The following is a 12,248-nucleotide window of genomic DNA, read 5'->3' as shown; positions in this document are numbered from 1 at the left end:
GGTTTTTTTGTGGTTTTTTTTTTTAATCTAGAAACGCAGTCAAACTGCTGACTCTGCTCCCAGGTTTCTAAAGGGCTTGTTGCTTCAAATTGAAGTCAGGCGCCGCAGGCTGCTCCTGTTATTCCATTTCTCCCGAAAGGTCCCGGAGAAAACACATACTTTTTTGTGTTTGGTTTGGGTTTTTTTGTTTTTTGGGTTTGTCTTTTTTTTCTTTTTTTTGGTCAGAACCCATCGAAGCGGCCACTGTGGGGAATGCGGTCCCCGGAGCACCGGGCGGGGAGGCGATGGGGATGCCCGACCGAGGCATCCCCATCGCCTCCCCGCCCGGCTGCAAATCCTCCGGGATGCTGTTCCCAGGAAGGTGACAAAGGGGATGGAGGGGGAGGGGGGGAACAGACAGAGGGAGACAGTTACCGAAAGCGAATGATGATTCAGTTTCTGCGGAGAACATACCACCGCGAATGTATTTTATTAGGCATCCGGAATTAGAAAACACAAAACAAACAAACGAGGGGGGGTGGGATCCCAAACAAAAGCAAAATAAAACCCGCCTGTTACAGATCCGCCGGTAACCCAGCCGCTAAATTTCCTCCAAGTCCTTTCCAGCCGGGATTATCGCCGTACTTGGCTCCTGTCCCTGCAAGCGCCCGCTACCCCTCGGCGCGCCCGTGGGAGCCCTGCGGGACGGGACGGACGGGGCCGCACCCCCCGGCCGCGCCGGGATATAAATCCTTCCCGGGATTTGTACCTTTCCCAGGATTTATACCTCTCCCGTGATTTATACAACCCACAAACCTGCGCTCCTGTGCCCTACCAGACACCCCGCGGCATCCCCGGAGCGGCGGCCTCCGAGTAGCGGCCAGGAGCGGGTCTTGCAGGAGAGGGCGGGGGGGGCTGATCCGTCTCGGGGCTTTACAGGCCGGGGGCAGCGAAGCCACCCCCCAAATGCCGGATGGGATAGCGGGGCTGCACCCCCCCAACTTCCAGCCGGATGGGAGAGCTGGGAGCCAGATCCCGCTTCTTCCCTCGGCGGGCGAACCCCGAGGATGCCCCGGAGCCCCGCGCCCCTCCCCACCCCAGCCCAGCCTCTTGCCGGGGGCATCTGTCCCGCTCCGCTCCCCGCCTGCCGCGGGCCGAGGGCGGTCGGGCTCCCCGCCGCGTGGCCGCCCGCTCCTCCGCGCCGCTCCGCGCCCTTGCGGTGGGCGGCCCCCCCCCCCCCGCCTCCCGTGTCCCCCCTCCCCCCCCGGCGGGGCGGTCCTTGCCGGGGGCGGGCTGTCGGGCTTGAGGCTGTGCCGCGGCGTGGGAAAGCGCCTCAGAGAGGGTTTGCTCTGCTGGCGGTGCGGAGCCGAGCCGTGCTGTGCCGGAGACACCCCGCACCCCCCCCCCCCGGATTTATTTATCTCTTCCCCCACCCCGGCTGTTAAGCTGCGCCGCGTCCTGTGCCCACCATGAAGCGACCTTGCGAGGAAACTACCTCAGACAGCGACATGGACGAGACGATAGACGTGGGGAGCGAGAACAACTACTCGGGGTAAGTGGGACACCCCCCCTGTGTGTCGTGTGTGTCCGCCCCCCCCCCCTCCGCCCTGGGGCCGCCGTCTCCGCGGGCAGCGGTGTGGGCCGGGATGCGCCCCGGGATGGGGCAGAGCGAGGGGGAAACCCGGCCGCCCCGTCGTGGGGGTGGGGGGCGGGTTTGTCCCTTTCCATGCCAACTAGCAGCTTGTCGGTAGCCCCCTCAAGAAGTTGCCCCGCGGTCCAGCAGCCCGAGCCTCGACATAAGGCGCAGCGCTCAAGTAGCTGGTGAGGCACCGGGCTGCAGCTCATTAGCTACGCTTAATTTGCCGGTTTCAAATCAGACCTTTTCCAAATTATCCCCTGAGCAGGCCGAGCGACCTAAGGGAGGCGGCGGCGGTGGGAAATGAGCTGAGACAAGTGAGGAGGGGCCCGCAGTAGCGGAATGGCGACCCCGGTGCGGCGGGTGAGCGGCGGTGGGTGCCCAAGGAGGGACGGGCCCGGGATCCCCGCCGGTACCGCGGTGGGGGGCGAAGGTGGTCGTGGCAACAGAGAGGCACATGGACTGGGGCCCCGTCCCGTCCGCACCAGTGGCTAAACGACTAGCAAAAGCTGCTGGATTATTTTTTTTTTCCCCCTCGCTCATGATGAAATAAAAGCCTTTTCGCACTCGTGGGTAGTGTAGTTTTAAAAGGGGATTTTGAATTCCACTCCTGATGTGGGACAATGCAAACAGACCCTGGCTGGGCAACTGGCTTTGTACTAGAGCATCTATTGACTCTTGTAGCCCTGGTCAGGAATGCCAAAACCTGGCGGGCCAGGCAGAGCCTGTGGCATCAGATACATGTACTTAACCACTGCTGTTAGCCTATAGAGATGGTTCAGGTGGTTTTGGTCTGTGTTCTTCAGCCTGTATTTGGTAGGCAGGGTTTTATATGCAATGAAAACAAAACCCACTGAGCTGGACAGTGAACTCTCTCCAGAAAGGGACTTTATTTCCAAAAGAGTGTCCTGTCAATTCAAAATATATGCTGGGGCAACAAAAAATGAAACGTCTCTCGCTCTCTAAAAATACTGTGCCGTGCAAACCGCATCTTATAAGCATTGAAAACATCATGAGAGGGACTATGCATACTTAACATGGTGACCTAAAGTATCTTCAAAGAGCAGTGTCAAGTTGTGCAACACCTGACATACTTTTATTGTTTCACAGGCAAAGTAATAGCTCTGTCATTCGATCAAATTCCCCAACAACAACATCTCAGATTATGGCCAGAAAGAAAAGAAGAGGGGTATGTTGTGTTTAATTCTTTTCCCGTGTGACGGTTTGCATGTGTGCTGTGATTTTACCCTTCAACATTTTTTTGTTAAACTTAACGTGTTTTGTTTTTCTGGGAATAGATTATAGAGAAAAGGCGCCGTGACCGTATAAATAACAGTTTATCAGAGCTGAGGCGGCTTGTGCCAACTGCTTTTGAAAAACAAGTAAGCCTTTTTTTTTTTTTTTTTTTTTTAAAATTCTGTATCTCATCTGGCAATGTTAATTCTCTCGTAAAACTCATTAAAATAATATTGTATGTGTCCTGATCTGGCACAAAACAGGCATTTCAATAAAATGCTTTCTTGTGGCGAAACTATTAGAAACATAATTCATTATAAGGCTGAAAAACATTTCCATTCTTTGGCTTGTTTTTCCCTTAAGGGTGACTGTGTTCATGTTGCCTCTGTTCTTTCGATGAATTCCAGTAGTGGTTTTGTTAAAAATGTGCTTTACTCCGTATTTTAAAAAAAAAGTCAACCCAACACAACTCCCCCAAACCTGTATGTCAGTAAGTCTTCTGTCTAAATCTTTAAATATAATCTCACTCGCCCCTACTTTAAGAAACATATATTTTGTAATCTATAATTTCAGTTGCAAATTAATCAATCCAGTTTCCTGAAAAGGCAACAGACAGTCTGGATTATTCATGTTTTAAAATGACCCTTTAGAACCAAGGCATTAGGACAGGGAACAGGCCCATGTCATGTCAGCTAGTGAAGTCAGTGATACGTTCAAAGAATTTCAGCGAGAAAGTATTCAATGGGAAGGCTGGGAGGATCCAGCTAACTTTGGTTCAGCTCCTTGGTCATGAAATTACAGACCAAAAGAATACCGTCTGTCCTGTAAAAAAGGGCATTTTGTTTATGCCATTCAAGTTAAATTATTTATTTACTTTTCCATATCTTGATTTTTATTTTTGGGGCTTTGATTCAATATTTAGCCATGTTCCTGTTTTACTGGAGGTACCTGAAGATATATGGCTATGTGCAATTGACACTACATCTCAATAAAAAGGAACCAACTGAAAATAAAGAACCTGACTTCCTTGTAACAGTCAAATGAAAACCAGAAAGTAAAATTTGAGAGCAGGATTGCAAAGTGCTGAATGTCAGTGGTAACTGCGTGGCACGCACCGCACCGTGTTAGGCCTGTTACATCCCTGGTCTGAACAAAAGCTAAGAAGAAATTTTAAATATTGTCATCATGGCGAGAGCATGACTTGTGTCACCTGCAATACGTTTTTAATAACCAGTAGTTGTAACTGTGCCCTTGCGTAGGTTCTGGCAAAGCAGAGTGACGGGGTATTTTCAGCTAGATAAACAGGGGCAAGAGACAACAGTTGTTTGTCCCATTTTATTGTTTACTTCTGGAAAACCACAAACATTATAAAACAAGTCCTACAGAGCCTTTGGAAATTACCCAGCGCCATGCAGTTTTTAGCTATTAGTCACTCCCACTGAGATGGCTTGTACTGTGTCTATGGAAAAGATGAAGTCTGAGAAAAGTACAGGATGTAGTCGCATGTAAAATGGGGAATTCTGACCAAAAATTAACATGCACACCACCGTTTGTACAAGGAAAGCGCCGAAAGCAATAAGCGGATTGAAAAAAAAAAAAAATAAAATGAGTTGGCATAAAAACGAGCACGCGCTGTATTTTGTTCAGAAAGCCCCACCATTTTTCTGCAATATGCCAAGGACAAAGTCATCGGTCCTCTTCCAGCTCCTTGACATTCAGCTCACTGAAGTTTCCAAGTTGGAGGTTTAGTTTCGCTTCCGCCTCCCTTCCCTCCCTCCCTCCCTCCCTTCCTCCTTTCCCAAATCACAGCTCTGCTCTCCAGAGTCCCTGGCAGAGATTGGGGCGGGCGAAGCAGGGCTGCGGAGGAGGGCGAGAGCCTTACCTAACTTACACACGGGCAACCTGGGCGAAGCTGGCTGGGGCTGCGGGACAGTTGGCGGCAGTGAGGCGGCCCTGAATGATAACTAGGAGAAAAATTTGGCTTGCGGGATGCTGTCCGCCGGTGGCTGAAGCTTGTGCAGTCCTGTCTTTAGCTGGTGCCAAGGGATGAACTCTCGCACCGGCGTAACATTTGCATGGTCAACTCCGTCGTCTGGGTGTGTTCCAGATATTGGAGGGAACACTACCATGCAAAATAGTTTTATTTATAGATTAATATATTAATACTACCTTTTGAGTTGTATTTTATACTTTTCCAGTACTTCTTCATAGTTCTGTGGGCCCACCCTCAGTAGCAGAAAAGATTTTTACTGACAGAGGAGCTAAACTCTCTTTTTTCACAGTCCCTGCAACCTAGGCCTCTCGCTAACTTAAAAGACTGTGCAGTTGTTTTTTCAGTCGAGAATGAGAATAGAATATTCAGCAGCCAAATGACATGACGAAAATTAATTGGCGATTAAGAAAGAGGGATACTTCTTGGTGTGTGTCCACAGGGACACCTACTGGTAAAAGCAGAGGAGAAATGTTGCAGCAGGGTCTTCATCGATCACCGTGCAGACCTGTCCTGCCAGTTGTGTTCGTTGTTAAAAAGGAAGTCCATAAAGTTACTTATTTCTCTCATGTCATGAAGATGTTGTCTCTACACTGTCTTCAAGGCCAGAGCTGTGCTGAGCCTTAATAAAATAAAATTGTGCTGCTGCTGCTTGTATCGCTAGAGAGGAGACAGCATTAGTCCTTAGACAAAGTCTGGGAGGCAGATGCTCACGAAAGAATTAAGCCGAGAATGTCCTAATGATAGGGGAAATTGAAACCATAACGCTGAGCTCAGTAGAAAGTATATAAAATTAAAGTTTCTAGTACTTGTAAGCCTTTATTTATATGAGTCTCTTATCTCAAAGGGATCTGCCAAATTAGAAAAAGCGGAAATACTGCAAATGACAGTGGATCATCTGAAGATGCTGCAGGCGACAGGAGGTAAAGGTAAGGAGCCGACAGTTTCTTTTCTGATATTTGGGGAAATCTCAGAAAAAAAAAAAAAGTGCTTTGAGGAGCTGTGATAGGCGTTTCCAGATTAAAGGAGTGGAAATCAATGCTAATGGCAGGATTGAACTCGTGGGAAAGAACTACTGGGACAAAAGAAGCACTTGACCCTGGGCTTGTGTTTGCTTTCATAACACTGTGGCAGTAAAGGCTTCATTCACAGGCAGCCCAGTCAGAGATTTGTTTGGGGTTTCCAAAGAGCACTGAAATCTGCACAGGGAGACAAAACAAATACACAAACACCAAACATAAACAGGAGGTTTGTGGCAACAATTGTGTAGCCCAAAACCGATGCTAAACCTCATTACCCAGCAGCTATACCGAAGGAAGCGGATGGAGAGAAACATTCATTGTTGCGTTCCATGTATTTTCTTTGTTCTGGAAAGACTTTTAAATGCCAGGTTAGACCGTCTCATTCACCAGAATAAAACCCGGTCTTGCTCTGTGCAGCTCCAGGTATCTGATAAAGCAGAGAGGCAGCCGTGCTTGCTCTCTGCGCTCATGTTCCTATGCTATATTTGTGTGTCAGAGGTCTGCGTGGCTCCCTGTCAGTGGGTGCCGGCGTGACGCAGGGGCTGCCCTGGCTGACCCACTGGCTCAGCCGGCTGCCGAGCGTACCTCACTTGTGCAAGCTGACCCTCCCCAGGCCAGAGGCCAAATGATTTCAGCCACCCACGAGGTATTTCTGTGTAGTCATGATTTTGGAACTTATTTGGAGTGAAAAACTTGCTGGCTTCCTGTAAAGCACGGTCCCACGTCCCATGCCATTGACTGTGATTATGGTTCAAATTGTTGCAAGGGGAAGCAGCCGATTTTTTCATTGACCCATACTGCAATATAGACAGTAAAGGCTAGAAAAGAGGTGGCTGCTGCTCGCTCTTTTCCTACTTTGATTAAACTCAACATTTTTCAGCCCGTGACTGAATTACTGCTTCTCCCTGTACCTTGCAGTGATTACAGAATTCAACTTATAATCAGTGCGTGCTTAACAACAGATGGCATGTCAAAGGCTGGCGTTCTGTTATTTGTGAAAATTAACACCAAGCTGACATAGGTATTTTCTAAGTGTGAAGAGGCTTTTGCTAGGAGTTCATTTCAGCTTAAAATTTATGGGTAGCTTGTTCTAGAAGAGGTGAACGGGATTTTGTTGTCCTTCATATAACAGACACACCTCTGGATTCCTCAGAAAATGTGCAGAATTAAATCTAAAAAAAAAAAAAGTTAATTTTATATCTAAGACTGTCCTTTAAAAAGCCCTATTTTGCTGGTAAAGGTAGGCTCTTGAAAGTTACGAAATGCCAGAATTGATCATGCTTGTGCAATTTGAATTCAGATCCTGTGTGTGTGTGTGTATGTGATGGTGCCGTCTGTAATCGCGTGGCTGCGTGCCGGCGTTCCACGAGCTCTGTCTCACTTGGGGCGACAGACGCTCAGCTGCTGGGGGAAGCCGCCGTCGTTCCGCTTCATCCTCCCCACGCGATGTGCAGCTCGGCTGTCCCGACCTGACCCCCGCTTCATGCCGCGCATCGTTCCTCCGAAAAGCTGCTGCAGCAGCTCCCACCCCTCTGATGTTCGCCTTTTATAATTGGGCCAGGTTGGGTGGCCCAGTGAGTGGGGCAGAGGACAAAGATCCTGGGACGGGAGCTGCCGGGCAGGGAGAGGTGTCGGCAGAGCCCCAGCCTCTGGCTGCAACCAGACGAGCTGGATTTTGTTAGCAGTCCCAGGTCCTGTGGTCTCTTCTTTGCCTGCCACTGCCGCCGTGCCTCTCCCTGCCCCGGCTGGCACCAGCGTTCCTCTGGCTGCTGGAGGATGGTGCGGGAACAGATGAAGCGTCGGGGTGCGGGGAGAGGCGATGCCGGCTTATACCCACAGCTGCCTTCCCCACCGTGGTCCTTAGTGGGTGGCACATCGACATAATACCTGGTCGCTTCTCAGATACTACAACTTTATCTTCGCCTTCTGACCCGGAGATAAGAGTAATCTCACTGCACGGATTAAGAAACTTTAAGAAAAAGAGGTTTGCGAGTTAGTGCCGGGCAAAGTTTAAGCCTGCGTTTCCTGCTTGCTTAATGTTTTATTTTGCAACCCAAGTAACAGCTTTAAATATAATTTCTTAGGGTGTTTTTAAGGCAGATATTTGTTTTATTTGCAAGTGTAGTTGTTCCCACTTTGTAACATCTTCCGAGCCAGAAACTTTTCTGGATCAGCGAAAAAATGAGTTCCATCACTTTTCCTGTGGACAAAAGCTATTACAGCAGCAGGGAGAAATAGGTCCTGATACCCTTATGCTCCCTTGCACTGGGGGCTAGGGAGGGATCGTCCTCTTCCTCCTCACGCAGAAATGGAGGACACCCACGATGGGGAATGCCCGGGGCTCGGAACGCCGGGATGGAGGCAGACGCTGCTCAGCATGCTGAGCCCGAGGTGGGCACAGCAGAAGAAAATCCGAGGTGGCTCCCGTCCCTTCTCTGCTTTTCGGAGCTGCCCGGGCAGGCAGGCTGCCGCCTCTGAGGTCCCGCGCAGACTCCGCGTTTCCACCGCCCTGACGCAGGTGCGGGCAATGGTCTCCTCTTCACTTTGAGTTATTGTTTTGGCCTGAGGCCAGGGCTTTTCGCTGACCATGCAAGAGCAAGCACAGGGGAGGAGTAATTTGTCAGCAGCGAGTAGCTTGCTGGGACCTCAGTGTTGTTTTCTTGCAGTTTCACTGCAAATTTAGCTTGGGTGACTGACACCTGGGTCAGCAACATGGGTTAATATAGCTCAAATGACTTAGCCGGTGTCCTGTGTGCAGAGCAAGTGGGTTACCAGGATAGCTGAAGGAAAGCCAAGACTTCCCATTCCCTACGAAATGCTGGCGTGTATGCGTGTGGGTGGTGGAGGATGTTCTTGGGTTTTGGAAAGAAATGAGAAACAACAATTTTAAGTCTCTCTCAGAAGGGGGAAGCCAGCAAAGGGGAAACCTGGAAAAGATAACCATCACAATCAAAACATAATGGAGCCTGGGAGTCCCAGCTCTCATCTCCCCTCTGTTTTCATGTCTCGGCCACCATAGGAGACTGAGAGGGAGCCAGGATCACCAGGGCTTTGGGATGGCTCATCACAGAGCCAGCAGCTCAGACTCAGGGGAAGCTGGTGACAACCACATCCCCCACGTCTCCTCCGGTCCGGAGGGAGGGAGGGAGGGAGGCTGGGAAGCCCTGGCTTGAGCTGCGCGCTCTCAGGACTCCCAGGCTGGCTGACTCGTGGCCAGAGCTGGGAGGTGGCTTTGGCTGAGCGTCAGCCCCTCTGAAGCCGCCGGAGGTCCTGGAGCCTCCGGTGCGGAGGCTGTCCCCACGCCAGGCTGGCTGGCACCCGAGCAGGTACCCTGCTAGCTCCCCACCGCTGGCGTGCCTGGCGTTTTGTTTCTTGGGAGTTCACTCCAGCCGCGGCATTTCCACAGATCCCTTGGTCGCAGTGGGCCTGGCAGGAAAAAAGCCACGAGGAGTCAGGCCTTGCTGAGACCAGTCCTCGACCCTTCGTGCCCACCCATCCACTGGCCGAGCCGGAGTTTCTCTTGGGTTTTGTACAGCCTCAGATGAGCAAGGCAGCCTGCAACAGAAGTGCCGTCGTAATTTGGGAAGAAGGGGTGTATAGCAGGCAGGGGCTTTGTGGCGACATCTATAAATGTGCCCAAGTTAATTCTATAATGTGGGCATGCAGCAGCAGAAAGGCTCCTTTCTAGCTTGAAAGCTGACAAAAGTGAAACCAGCCATCTAAGGTGGTAGGATTTTTCAGAAAGATTTTCATGCGAGAGAGTGCAATCCTAATGGAGGTACTGCTGCCAGAATCCTCCATAATAAGGGCACTTGATTGTACCTCTATACTAACACGCATCATAGTCATGCATACCTAAAAATTCTCACTGAAAGAAAGAGGAAAAAACACCATGCCAGTTTGGGAGTGGATAGGATGTTATTCACCCAAGGAGACTACATTTAAACTAAAATAGGAAAATTTGAAAAACTGGAATAGGTTTTTGTAGCTGACGAGCTGCAACTGAGGCACTAGATGTGATGCTAGACCCTTTTAGAAAGGGAATATCTTTTCATGTGCATTTAATAAGACTTTTTTTTTTTTTCAAATGCTTTTTTATCCCAGGCCTGTGGAGCTCCAGTTGCTGTTTGTTGAAATACCTCATGGGCCATATGACTGTCAGTCTTCCATCTCCAAATTAGCAATGGCATTGCATAAAACGTTTTCTCAGTAAAGCTTTTTATTGTGTGTGTGCAGAGTCATGACAAGATGTTTTTAGTTTGTAGTTAAATAACACCGTATGTCATATTGTCTTAATGACTCTGTGAAGTAGATGGGACCCCGGCAGCAGTTACAACAACTATCTCACAATGTCGAGAAATAGTTTGAGGGCGTTACCAGGAATGCCAGCGTAGGGAAGAAAAGGCAGGGCAGTACATGCAAGCTCTCTGATCTCCAGCCTCTTTCTTTGTGTGGATAAACGTCTGGTTCACACACATACACACACACACACACGCGCGCGCGCACGCACACGTGTGCGTGTGTGTACAGGGTCAATGCCGCACCGCGGCAGCTTGCTGAGGACTTCCAGGAGAGGCATCGTGTATCTTTTTTTTAAGTATCACGAGTACCCAACGGACTTAATTCGTTTCATTTGTATATTGTCTGCAAAACCAATGGCAGCCTGTTGCCTTACAGGGATGGTCACACAAATCAGTTACAGATCAGACAACAAACTTCTCATGTTGCAAATCTTAACTCGTAGCTGGGAGGTCCGGTGGCTGAGCGGGGACCGGGTCAGACATGTCACCTGGGAAGCCGGCTCGAGACTCAACCCATCTTTTTGTCCTCCCCTTGCAGGTTATTTTGACGCTCATTCCTTGGCCATGGATTTCATGAGCATTGGCTTCCGGGAGTGCTTGACAGAAGTGGCGAGGTACCTGACTTCGGTGGAAGGCCTCGACACGTCCGACCCCCTGCGCGTTAGGCTCGTGTCCCACCTGAGCACCTGCGCCTCTCAGAGGGAAGCCGCCGCCATGACCTCCTCCATGGCCCACCACCACCACCCCTTGCACCCTCACCACTGGGCAGCTGCCTTTCACCACCTCCCGGCCGCTTTGCTGCAGCCGAACGGACTACACGCCTCCGACGCCGCCCCGTGCAGACTCTCCTCGGACATGCCCCCCCACCACGGCTCTGCCCTGCTCACCGCCACCTTCGCCCATGCCGACGCCGCCCTCCGAGTCCCCTCCGCCGGCAGCGTCGCTCCCTGCGTTCCCCCCCTCTCCACCTCCCTCTTGTCCCTCTCGGCCACTGTTCACGCCGCGGCGGCAGCAGCCACAGCCGCTGCCCAGAGCTTCCCCCTCTCCTTCACCGGCGCTTTCCCCATGCTTCCCCCCAGCGCGGCCGCTGCCGCCGTGGCTGCGGCGACGGCCATCACCCCTCCCTTGGCTGTGTCGGCCACCGCCAGCCCTCAGCAGGCCGGCAGCGGGGGCAGCACTAAACCCTACCGACCCTGGGGGACTGAAGTTGGAGCTTTTTAAGTCTCCCCCTTCTCCCTTCGCGGGCCGGCTCCCTCCTCCCCCTCAGCACAGCCGCCCCCCCCACACCCCCCAGCGCACACCCATATCCACACCGCAGCCAAGGGGCTGCCTTCGCCCAAAGGGCAAAAAGAGAGGTGCCGGCAAGCCCACTGAGGAACGGCACGGCTGTCCTCCTCCTTTCAGGCGTCGGAGAGGACACGGGGCAATACCACCTTTTTCTTCTTCTTCTTCTTCTTTCTGGGTTTGTTTCGCTGGAGGCACCTTGAGAGAGCGGCAGTGGCTTGCAGAAACAGCGCAGCCGTATCGGCGTGTAGAGGTGTCCTGGGAAATGCGTAGACACTAGGACTAATAATTCTCCAGCTATGCATCCTTGTTTAGCAGAGAGGCGAGGGATCGCACCTACCGGGTCTCCCCAGGCTAGAAAAAATGAGCTTGAGTTTCATAAGTGCCTGACATTGAAAAAAAATAATAATAAAAAAGTTATATATATGTGTCTTCTGCTAAAACAAATAACATTGCACAGGTATGGAAATGGTATGGGAGAGAGGGGAAATCCTGCGTTCAGCTTCAGGACTTGGGTATCTTTCCAGGGAAGAGCGTGCTCTTGGAGGGGAGAGATTTTTTTAGCCAAAAGATTGCCGAGGAAGAATGTTCAATTTGACAGCCTAGTTCTCACTTCCTTAGTTCACTTTCTTTGTACAGACTTGCCAAATTGTGACATCTAGCATAGCATTGGTAAAAGCAATTATCTTAACAGTGCTGGGATTAATGAACGTTTCAGCCCTGCCTGTGAGCCTTGAGGCACCCTGTTTTTATGGCTTAAGTATGGTGCTAGCTTGTATCTGCACAAACAGTGAATTTGT

General features: G+C 50.8%; 1 protein-coding gene across 2 annotated transcripts; it reads left to right on the top strand.

The window, feature by feature from the left end:
* The first annotated feature begins 1,442 nt into the window (after nucleotides 1-1,442).
* Nucleotides 1,443-11,385, top strand: HEY2 (hes related family bHLH transcription factor with YRPW motif 2). 2 transcript variants are annotated; one of them, XM_054195924.1, is made up of 5 exons: nucleotides 1,443-1,531; nucleotides 2,726-2,804; nucleotides 2,914-2,997; nucleotides 5,689-5,770; nucleotides 10,703-11,385. In XM_054195924.1, exons 1-5 carry the CDS (start codon nucleotides 1,449-1,451, stop codon nucleotides 11,383-11,385), a joined length of 1,011 nt encoding a protein of 336 aa, XP_054051899.1. In that variant the 5' UTR covers nucleotides 1,443-1,448. The 2 variants fall into 2 exon arrangements, with proteins under 2 accessions (XP_054051899.1, XP_054051900.1); XM_054195925.1 differs by lacking the exon at nucleotides 1,443-1,531 and adding an exon at nucleotides 1,915-1,978.
* The last annotated feature ends 863 nt before the right edge of the window (nucleotides 11,386-12,248 follow it).

This window comes from Rissa tridactyla, chromosome 3 (assembly GCF_028500815.1).
Source record: "Rissa tridactyla isolate bRisTri1 chromosome 3, bRisTri1.patW.cur.20221130, whole genome shotgun sequence".
NCBI lineage: Eukaryota > Metazoa > Chordata > Aves > Charadriiformes > Laridae > Rissa > Rissa tridactyla.
Note: the sequence above shows the minus strand (reverse complement) of the source record. Positions and strands in the feature narration are given on the sequence as shown.